Source organism: Hyaena hyaena, unplaced genomic scaffold (assembly GCF_003009895.1).
Source record: "Hyaena hyaena isolate Hyena2069 unplaced genomic scaffold, ASM300989v1 scaffold_503, whole genome shotgun sequence".
Classification (NCBI taxonomy): Eukaryota; Metazoa; Chordata; class Mammalia; order Carnivora; family Hyaenidae; genus Hyaena; species Hyaena hyaena.
The window spans coordinates 341,249-352,631 of record NW_024081132.1 but is presented as its reverse complement, the minus strand read 5'-3'; the positions used below and the strand labels follow the sequence as shown (position 1 = coordinate 352,631).

Genomic DNA, 11,383 nt, shown 5'->3' with positions numbered 1-11,383 from the left:
ATCAGTCTACAGGATCAAGCATAATCTGGCCCATGTGGACTTTTTCACCTTCAATACTGATTGCTTCTCATTGACCAAAAGAACATTACTTTTTTTTTTAAGTTTGTTTGTTAATTATTTATTTAGAGAGCAAGCAGGGGAGGGGCAGAGAGAAAGGGAGCGACAGAGAATCCCAAGCAGGCTCCACACTGTCAGCACAGAGCCTGATGTGGGGCTTGAACAAACAAAACATGAGATCATGACCTGAGCCTAAACCGAGTCCCTTGCTTAACCAACTGAGCCACAAGGCACAGAATGGTACTTTCTATTTCTATAACCTAAACTCAGTGGCTGGGGATGGGGTGGGGGTTGGGAGTGCCTGACTGACTCAGTTGGAAGAGCTTGCAACTCTTGATCTTCCTCCCAGTTCTGAGTCTGAACTCCACGTTGGATGTAGAGAATACTTACAAACAAACAAACAAAGAAACTAAAAAAAAAACTTCAATGGCTACACTGAAAGTGGTGTGTGTGTGTGTGTGTGTGTGTGTGTGTGTGTGAGTAACTAGCTAAATTCTAACCACTGTTTTAGACCCAGCCCCTCTACTCCAGGAAGTTTTTCAAAAACCTTTGCAGCTCTCTTAAACTCCCATGTTCCTAACTGAGTATGCTTATTTAGCTTTTGTTCTGCAACACTTATGGGGCGCCTGCTGTGTGCCTGGCTGGATTCAGTTGGAAGAGTGGGCAGAAGGCACTGAACTCTTCTAGCGCTCTTTCCAGTACAAATCCAAGTACAAATCGCTGATCCCCACCCATTCCAGGGCCAGACGTTCAGACGTTGTGTGCAACACACACACACACACACACACACACACACACACACAGAGCTCTGCGCTGCTTTTCTGAGTGTTACGGCGCCCTCCGCCCGCCCCCGCGCGGCGCGGGCGGGGACCCACCGGTTCCGCTTAGCGCTAGCTGCGGAGAAAGGAGGACCCCTGGGAACAAGATCCCGCAGTCCGGTCGCCCAGCACTCTTCAGCGGTAGGCCCACATGGAGGGGACTGCGGAGTCCCAATCGCCTGACCTTCGAGACGTGGAAGGCAAGGTGGGCAGGAAGACCCCTGAAGGGCTGCTCCGCGGGCTGCGAGGCGAACGGGAGCCAGGAACCTCTGGCGCCCTGCTGCTCTCGGGGGCGCCTAGCATGGGCCACGGCCTGGGGGACAAGATCATGGCGCTGAGGATGGAGCTGGTGAGTGTGGGCTCCATGGGCCAGGGGGATGGGGTCCCCAGCCAGGGCTGGAAGGGACAGACTTATGCAGAGTTCGGCAGGAGAGCAGAGCATTACAACTCCCCACCTTACTCCTCAGGGTACCTCCCAGATCAATCCTTAAACCCTGGGATCCATTTTTTTTGCCTCTCCCAAGGGTAAGTGGGGCACTAACGGGGCCTGAAGACTTGAGGTGGGAGGCACGGGCTCTAGGAAGTTTTTCCTGCCAAATAATTGGGAGGGGGGAGGTGAGGACTGGGAAGCACTGAGAACCTAGCACAGCACAAATCTCCCCTCACCCCACCCCTCTACCAGGTGCCCTTGCCACCATTAAAAGGCAGCCAATTTCTTCTCCTCCCGAAAACTGGGCTCCCCAGGATTGCTCCTCTGAGGCCTCAGTGTCCCTGACAGGATTTAGCACAGAAGAGATCTGGGTGAAAACCTCCTGGACTAGAGCCACCAGAGACATCCTCCTCCCTTCCTGCAATGTTCCCCCACTCTCACTTAAAATATTTGGAAGTTCCTAGAACCTGAGCAGTCAGAGTAGCAGCACCATCAGCATTGGCTCCATCACCTCCGAGCCCCCCAAATATACTGGATATTTATATTTTATCTGTAACTACTTGGGGAGAAAAGAAAACAGGCACCCTTCCCCTCCCCTGTTACTTCTGGTCTAGATTCAGAGCCAGAAGGGCATCTGGGGCTGCCTAGGCTCCCCAAGGCGCTGGTTCCAGTGAAGGGGGTGATTCACACCTGCCACCACTTGGCAGCCAGTTCTAGGGAACCAAAGAATTCTCTCTGGCTTAGAACCAGGAGGCCACAGTGAGTGTGTCAGCTAATAGGTCTTTCTGGAGCCCTACCCTCTGCCCAGTTCTGTGCCAGGCTGGGCTATGAGAGAGCAGAGAAGGAGGGCATGGGGGCTCCTAGTCAGCCTGAAAGGCTGAGAGGAGAGCCTTGTGGGCAGAGTAATCAGGTAAGGCTTCCTGGGGGAAGGATTCGAATGCCATGTGTGCACTTGGCCCTGAAGGTTTAAGTTGAGTGCCAAATTCTTCAGAGCAGGGCTGTGACTGCCCACCGAAGGGAGGGACTCGACTTTGCCTCATTGTACAAAGTGGTGCCAGGCATGATGTTGAGCACTTTACAAAATTTTAACTTAATCCTCACAGTAACCCTATCTGGCAAGTGATATTTTATAGGTGATATTTTATAAGAAACTGAGGCACAGAGAGGCTAAATAACTGCGCAAGTTCATACAAAAAGTAAAATGCAGAGCCAGGCTTTGAATCCAGATGATGTGCCTGCACTTTACATTTTTACCATTGAGATCTGCTTTGTGCCAGACACTTTAAAGACATTTTACGTCATCAAAGTGAGAAGAGCAGCCATCATTCCCCGATAGCACGGATGAAGCACACTTGCAGGTGTGCAGGGACTCGCCTGGGCTCACACATGAGCCAGTGGTGGAGCCATGCCTCCTCCCTGGCTCGAACTCTTCTGCCTCTGATGGAGAGTACCTGTTTGTAAACTTTAAGGGGGTGCATTTAACTTCTGATCAGGTCTCTGCATTCTTTTTTTTTTTTTAATGTTTATTTTTGAGAGAGAGAGAGAGACAGGGTGTGAGTGGGGGAGGGGCAGAGAGAGAGAGAGAGAGAGACAGAATCTGAAGCAGGCTCCAGACTCTGAGCTGTCAGCACAGAGCCCAACTCAGATCATGACCTGAGCCTAAGTTGGAGCTTAACTGACTCAGCCACCCAAGAGTCCCAGGTGTCTGCATTCTTGACCCAGCCTGGTCTGGGACCCTCGACTACCCATTAAAGGCACAAAGGAGGGTCCTTGCTTAGGGGCCAGAACAGTGAAAGGCTAACTACCTACCCCATTCCTTTCTTTCTCCTTGGCCAAGGTGTCATTGGTATCTCTGTGTACTCTGCCCTTCCCACTGGGTTGCACCCAGGGAGGACGGGGCAGGGCAGGGGGGTTTCCCTTGGAGCCACTGGTGGCAGAACTGGTCCAAGCCTAAGCACTGTCCTTCAACAGGGCAATCCTGGAGGGAGGGGGCGGGCCTGCTCTTGAGGCCAAGGTTATTCCTGCTTCTAGGTTCCTTTCCTCTTGGTTCCCTCCCCCTCTCACAGGTTGAGTGAACCAGCCAGACTCTGGGATTGTGGGAAAGGGAAACAATAGCAGCCTCCCCTACTTCATCCGCCCACCCAAAGCATTGTTGCTGTGACAACCCGCCCCCACAGAGCAGCTTGAGAAAAAGCTTTAGGCTAGGAGAGGGAAGACCTGGGTTCAAGTCCTGACTCAGCTCCTGAATCATTTTGAGATCTTGAGCAGGGCCCTGACTCTCTGTTGGCCTCAGTTTTTCTGCCACTTGGAAGACGAGGGCACAGGGGCTTGTGGAACCGTATAGTCCTAGTAAAAATAGTCTTGAGAATCTCAGTTCGTGGCCAGGAGCTGGGCCTGGAATCTCCAGGCTTTACCCCAGGGCCTGATTTGGATTGAGTGATGAGGGAGCCATGCTTATGACCCCCAGGGCTGTGCAGAGAGTCTAATATGTATGTGTTAAGTGGGGCAGTGGGGGACCTGAATCCCCCTGGGAAGAGAATTGGGTTGGGGTGGCCTTTGAGGCTGCATCTCTCTGAGCTATTTATACCTTTCAGTTTCCAAAGAGATGGTGTGGAATGAGTGTTTCTTTTTCTGGCAAGAAAGCCTTGCTTTTTTCTATTCTGAGGAATGATGCTGTCAGAGTCAGGGAATCCCACTGTCACAGGACTATAGAATCTAGTCCTCAGATTCATTTTTCACCAACATGGTAAAACCCAACCCCCTGAATACTGGAGATCACCAGAGGGGCCAAGGATGGTAAAGGGAAGAGAATCACAAAGCCTAATTTGACCTATCCAACCTAGGCTAAGTACCATAAATGAACGATGCAGAACCTACTCTCAGGGAGTTCACAGACTGAGTTCACAGGAAGGAGGGACACAGACTAATAACTTTGGTATTGGATGATAAGTATCATTGGAACCCAGCATGGGCTTCCTGGTAGAGTTTTCATTAAGGAGTGACATGGTCAGATTCATACTCTGGAAAGGCCCCCTTTTTTAAAAAAAAAAAAAAAAAAGATTTTATTTTTAAGTAATCTCTATACCCATCATGGTGCTTGAACCCTCAACCCTGAGATCAAGAATTATACACTCTACTGACTGAGCCAGCCAGACACCCCTGGAAAGGCCACTTTGAATTGGAGGGGTTACATGCTATTTCCTCTGGTTGGAATGCCTCTCTCCACTGCTTAGTCTGGCTACTTAACCTTAATGTCTTAATCCTACTTAACCTTAATGTCTCAGCTCATGTGCCTTATTCTAGGAAGCATTTTCTTACTTCCTTTGTTGGGTTATGGGCCTCTAGGTACCCATGGTCCTCTGTGTAGCAGTTGTTTCCCCTAGCATTTGCCACATTGAATTTTCAGTGCTTGTATTATTGTCTTATCCTAACCATAGATTGTGAACTCTCTGAGGCTGAGAGCCTTCCTTTAGCACAATGCAATGCCTATGAGAACACCTAGTAAATATTGTTTCATAACTGAATGGATTAATTATATTTTGAGGAAGAGCAGGGAAGACTTCCTAGAGGAGGTGGCATTTGAGGCTGGGGCTTGAAGAATGAATAAAGTTGGTAGGAATTCCAATTCAAGATGGCAGATTGAACACAATGCATTTACTTCTATTTCCTTCTGAAACTCACTAAAAACCCAGTAGAAGGATTATTTTAAAAGCTGTGAAACCATTATGACAACAAAAATAGGAGAGAAGATGATAGGAATAAAATTTTGGAAGCTAAAAAGCAGAAGAAAGACTTGTAACTTAGTAGACCTGAAAAAAAAGCTGAATTTCAAGCCAGCAGCAAGGAAAGCTACAAAGCAGCACGCTTTGCACTACAGAAACCCTCAAAGGTCTCAGGAGCTGGAAGCACCAGGTATTTCTGGAACTAGGGGCACAAGTGAAACGGAAAACAAAAGGGTTTGCGAATGTCTGTTTAAGAATCATATTCTTCTAAGATCCTCTCCCTAACTGAGCAACTAGGTACCAGCCACTTCTTTATCCTAACAGAAGATTGGAGATGTAAGTTTTGGAAAAGAATAGTACAGACGGAAGGGAAGAAGGGGAAGGAAGGAGAGAATAAAGGAAGGAAGGAGAAATTATAGCAGGAGAAACATTTTTAGTATGAGAAGTTTTATTTAATACATCTAGTTTGGATTTGGACTAGGGCTGTTGGTTTCACTGTTAACTTCTTTTTCTCCAGTATGAAAGAATTGAACATAATCTTTTTTATCACATGTCATTGATAATCTGTATAGTCTGTGGTATTTCAGTTGTTCATGTTCATATCTCTTTTTTAATAATTGTTTTAATGTTCATTTATTTCTGAGAGACAGAGACAGACAGTGGATGAGCAGGGGAGGGGCAAAGAGAGGGAGACACAGAAGCCGAAGCAGGCTCCAGTCTCTGAGGTGTCAGCACAGAGCCTGAAGTAGGGCTTGAACTCACAGACCATGAGATCATGACCTGAGCTGAAGTTGGATGCTTAACCGACTGAGCCACCCAGGTGCCCCTGTTCATACCTCCTTACTGAAACTGCAAATTTCTGTCAAGTAGGGATAGTTTCTCCATTATCTTTGTAAATCATTAGACAACTCAGGTACCAAATAACCACCTGTTTCATTGAATTAGAGCTGTGATATTATTCCAAAGTCACAAATAATTTCAGGTACAGAATTTTGTTCTGTGCTTATGCCATGGTAAATAAGTTTATCATAGTAATATATAAAGCCAAATAGCTACAATTTATGAACTAATGGTTGCCAGGCAGTATCCTGTGCATGTTAATACATCCCTTCCATTTATTTTTATTTTTTAAATGTTTATTTATTAACATAATCAGAGAGACCAAGAGGGGGAGGGGCAGAGAGAGAGGAAGAGAAAATCCCAATCAGGCTCTCTGTTCAGCACAGAGCCCAGCATGGGTGATCTCATGAACCATGAGATCATGACCTGGGCTGAAATCAAGAGTCAGACACTTAACCAACTGAGCCACCCAGGGGTCCCCTTACATTTTTTAAAATGAACTTTTAAATTAGATAGTGTCCTTGGGGCACCTGTCTGGCTCAATTGGTAGGGCATGTATGTGACTCTTGATCTCAGGGTCGTGAGTTTAAGCCCCACCCATGTTGGGTGCGGAGACTTCTTAGTTAAAAATAAAAAGTTAATTAATTAATTAAAATTTAAAAAATAGTATCCTCATTTTACAATGAAGAAATGAAGGTTTAAAGCGGGGGGGAAAAATTCCAAAATCATATGGCTCATTAATGGCATAACTGGAATTTGAATCCAGATCTGTTTAATTCCCGTGCCTATATTTTTCTCAGTGTACAAATGCTTGGTTATATTTGGGTTTATCATTCTAGGTGTAAAACAATCATTTGCTGAACAATTCAATAAACATTTATCAATTGATATATATTTAAAAACAGACTAGAAGCAAAGGTCTCTAGGTTGAGAGACAATACGCAAAGTTGAGGGCAAAAGGGACTAAGTAAAAATGTACTAAATGTCATGCTGTACCCTTCCAGCATTTCCTCCTACTTGGCAGCTTTCCTTATATTATATTCCCAAGATGTGTATAATATGGGGAATACAGCGAACCCAAGAGAAAGTGACTCAGGGCTAACCCGGAGAGCCCTGCCAGATAATTCCTAGTTTGCAATCAGCTTTTTAGAGACCACTCTGAAGCATGAGCAGCTCCTAAAAGCTACAAGACATCTGATAAGACCCTCTAACTGTGCAGACATAAATAGAAAAAAGCATCTTGAATGAAATGGAGATAATATTGGAAGATGAGAACTTATAAAAAAATCATTAATTATGTCCCTAAAAAGATAAGAGATAATATTGCAGCTATATCAGGAAGCTTATAAAAAGGAAAACTTTCAGAGAACCAGAACAACTCTTAGAAATAAAAACAAGATAGGAAAATATGAAAAATTCAGTAGAAGGGTTGATAATGTTGAAATATTTCAGAAATTAGAACAAATATAGAAAAAGATGGAAGAGGAAAAATAAAAAGGATCCGTCCAGGACACCCTCTATTCAAATAATAGGATTTCCAGAAAAAAACATAAAAATAGTGAAGGAGAAATAATCATGAAAGAAATAAGAAAAATCTCTCAGAACTGAAGGAGATGAGTCTTTAGATTCAAAGGGCCCAACAAGTGGCCAATTCAATGGATGAAAATAGACCCCCACTGTGGCAAATTATTGGGATAATTTAAAACATTGGGAACAGGAGCGCCTGGGCAGCTCAGTTGGTTCAGCATACAACTCTTGATTTCAGCTCAGGTCATGATCTCACAGTTCATGGGATCAAGCCCCACATTAGGCTCTGTACTAGCAGCATGGAGCCTACTTAGGATTCTCTCTATCCCTCTCTCTCTGCCCCTCCCTGGCTCATACTCCCTTTCTCTGAAAATAAATAAATAAATAAACTTAAAAACAATAAATAAAAATTTAAAAAAAAAAGAATACTGGGAACAAAGAGAGGATCCTAAAAACTTCCAGAAAGAATAGGAATATGGACACATACAAACAACCAGGAATCATAATGACATCGTACTTTTTAAGTTCAACACTTGAAATTAAAAGACAATGGAACAATGCCTTATATCCTGAGGAAAAATTATTTTCAACCTAGAATTCTATACGCATCCCGTGTCTACACTGTGAGTGTCTTCACTACATGTGAAGCTTCAACAAATGTACCTCCTATGTAGACTTTCACAGGAAGCTACTGGAGTAAAAGCACCACACATATAATAAAGGAATAAATCAAGAAAGAAAAAGACATAATGGGATCCAGGAAACAAGGGATCCAACTCAGGAAAGAGGCAAAGGGAGTCCCTAAGATGATAGCCCTGGAGGATAGTTGTGCAGCAGGTACAGATAGGGGCAGATCAGAAGGCTCCTGGGGCACCTGGTGGCTCAACTGATTAAACATCCCACTCTGATTTCAGCTCAGATCATGATCTCACAGTTCATGAGTTTGAGCCCCGTGTTGGGATTCTCTGTCTCCCTTTCTCTCTTCCCCTCCCCAACTTGCTCATGCTCTCTCTCTCTCAAAAATAAATAAATAGGGGCATCTGGGTGGCTTAGTCGGTTAAACAGCCAACTTCAGCTCTGGTCATGATCTCACAGTCTGTGGGTTCAAGTACTACTTTGGGTTCTGTGCTGACAGTTTGGAGCCTGGAGCTTCTTCGGATTCTGTGTCTCCCTCTTTCTCTGTCCCTCTTCGACTCACACTCGGTCTCTCTTTCTTTCAAAAATAAATAAACATTGGGGCACCTGCATGGCTCAGTCGGTTAAATATCCGACTTTGGCTCAGGTCATGATCTCACGGTTCGTGGGTTTGAGCCCCACGTTGGGCTCTGTGCTGACAGCTAGCTCAGAGCCTGGAGTCTGTTTCGGATTGTGTCTCCTTCTCTCTCTGACCCTCCCCTGCTCATGCTATCTCTCTCTCAGAAATAAAACATTAAAAATATATATATAAATAAACATTAAAAGTTTTTTTCTAAATAATAAACATTAAAAATTTTATATATGAAAAAGAAGCCTCCTGAAGAGCTGCCTCTAAGAACATGGAATAGAGAGTAGATGTGATAGGTTTAAAAGCCTTGAAAGGAAAATTCAGACAATTGGGAGAGGGTTTGGGGATGACTTACTGATGATTATATAGCAAACTAAGCAAAAGAGTAGTAGTGGTAATGTATGTAGTAGTAATAATATAATAATGTAATAATTATATATGATGATATATATCATTTATTATTATTCTAAGGCATAATTATAATAATTATTATTCTAAGGAAAACATGAACAAGTGGGAAGTAACCATAGTAAACTGTACAACTTAGCTGTGAATAGCATTTCCAAATCCTAATAAGGTAAATAGTGAATAACTCATTTTATTGCATATGTTGGAAAAGAAGAAAGGTGTCTGTATGGCAGAGGAATGGGGAGTAGGATGAAAGAGTTAAATCCTTAACCTTCTATCGTATGGGAAGGCAATAGAAAACACCTAAAACTTAAAAGTCAGTAAGTAGCGTGTTATTTGGAGATTAGAAGGTAAATACCAAAATAAAAAGCTAAAAAATGAATAATAGTTGTCTCTGGGAAGAGGGATTTCGGATAGGATGGGGCACTATTACTTTCATGATAAATCTCACAGAACTCTTTGCCTCTTTAATCTATGTGCCTCCATTACTTTACTTAAAATGAAAATTAAATAAAATGAAATCAGAAAGTCCTGTGTGACAGGATGGGCGTGGGGGACTCCCAGGATGTATGCTGAAAGCGAAGCTGGAGAGACAGGCACTGCACTTACCATGACAGCTTTTGAATGCCTGCTGCTAAAATACTTAGATTTTATTTTCTAAGAGCAGTGCAAAACCCAGACAGGTTCTTGAGCAAGGGGGGACAGATTCAGACTTGTGTTTGGGGAAGATAACTTAGGGCATCTGAGGTGGGAAGGACCCTAGAGATTACCCAGGAAGTCAGATTTACTCCCAGTAAATCTGGGAAACTGGTGTGCGGTGAAGAGAAGGCCTGCATCCCTAGCCAACAGGATCCTGACCCTTTGAGCAATTGCTACCAACACCCTGAAGTGACTGGGGGGCCAAGTTAACTTCATCTTTATTCCCCAGCTCCTGCCTCCTTTTGGCCCAGTCTGCTTAACTAATTAACACCAGAGTCCCTATCAGGCTATTCTTTGAATCTGGACTGGTTCAATAGTTAACGCCCTGTCTATGAAGTTCAAAGCTCAGTGGGATCAGATTTCAATACTAAACATTTACTGAGACCTTACTCTGTGTCAGGCACTGTATTGAGTACTTAAAAAAATTTTTTTTAGTGTTTATTTATTTTTGAAAGAGAGAGAGAGACAGTATGAGTGGGGGAGGGACAGAGGGAGAGAGAGACACAGAATCTGAAGCAGGCTCCAGGCTCTGAGCTGTTAGTACAGAGCCTGATGTGGGTCTTGAACTCACAAACCATGAGATCATGACCTGAGCTGAAGTCAGATACTTAACTGACTGAGCCACCCAGGTGGCCCCAGAACTGAGATTTTAAACTGCAATCTGTCTGCTTCTAAAGCCCACACTCTAAACCAACCATGCTTCTATTCCCATGCTTCTTGAAATTGAAGCATGGTTGGTTGGACCACAAAGTAGAGCCTCTGGAAACATTTGAGAAATACATGGCTCAGAAGCTTAGACTGATTCTTCTCCTACCCCCCCAGGCTTACCTGCGAGCCATCGATGTGAAGATCCTGCAGCAGTTGGTGACTTTGAATGAGGGCATCGAGGCTGTGCGCTGGCTGTTGGAGGAGCGGGGGACATTGACCAGCCACTGCAGCAGCCTTACCAGCAGCCAATATAGCCTGACAGGCGGGAGTCCAGGCCGCTCAAGGCGAGGCAGCTGGGACAGCCTGCCAGACACCAGTGCTACTGACCGGCTGGACAGTGTCTCCATTGGCAGTTTCCTAGACACAGTGGCCCCCAGCGAGATGGATGAACAGGGGCCCCCTGGGGGTCCCCGTCCTGAGATGGACTGGGCAAAGGTTATACCCAGTGGGGACAGGGCCAGGACTGAGGTGGACCTGACGGCCACCAGGCTAGGGAACTTGAGGGCTGTATGGAAGCCCCCAGGGGAGGGGCTCCAAGGTGGACCTCCTGAACCAGTAGAGGATGAAAGTGCTAAGCTGGGCTTTGAGGCCCACTGGTATTGGGGGCAGTGCCAGGATGATGTGACCTTCTTGTAATAACTTTCCCATCCTTTTGTATTTCTACGGCTCTTTCATCACTAGGCCCTGGTATGTCTAGAAATTTATTCTCCCTCATTCTGGGTCTAGGAAGAGGCTGCATTGAAATCCAGTTACCGTGGAAACCTGGCCTTACCAATCTTCGGTCCCTGAAGAAGGTCTGCCTTTATCTTTCAATTATTGGGACCCTATAGCTATTTACATAGATACAATGACTAGAGGCTTGACCCATTGCTTCTGGTGTGATAGTATCTCTTTCCCTTCCCCCTACAGC

General features: G+C 44.9%; 1 protein-coding gene across 1 annotated transcript; it reads left to right on the top strand.

Moving 5' to 3' along the window:
• Window positions 1-967: 967 nt before the first annotated feature.
• Window positions 968-11,130, top strand: LURAP1 (leucine rich adaptor protein 1). The gene is made up of 2 exons (XM_039254817.1): window positions 968-1,224; window positions 10,588-11,130. Exons 1-2 carry the CDS (start codon window positions 1,027-1,029, stop codon window positions 11,107-11,109), a joined length of 720 nt encoding a protein of 239 aa, XP_039110748.1. The 5' UTR covers window positions 968-1,026; the 3' UTR covers window positions 11,110-11,130.
• The last annotated feature ends 253 nt before the right edge of the window (window positions 11,131-11,383 follow it).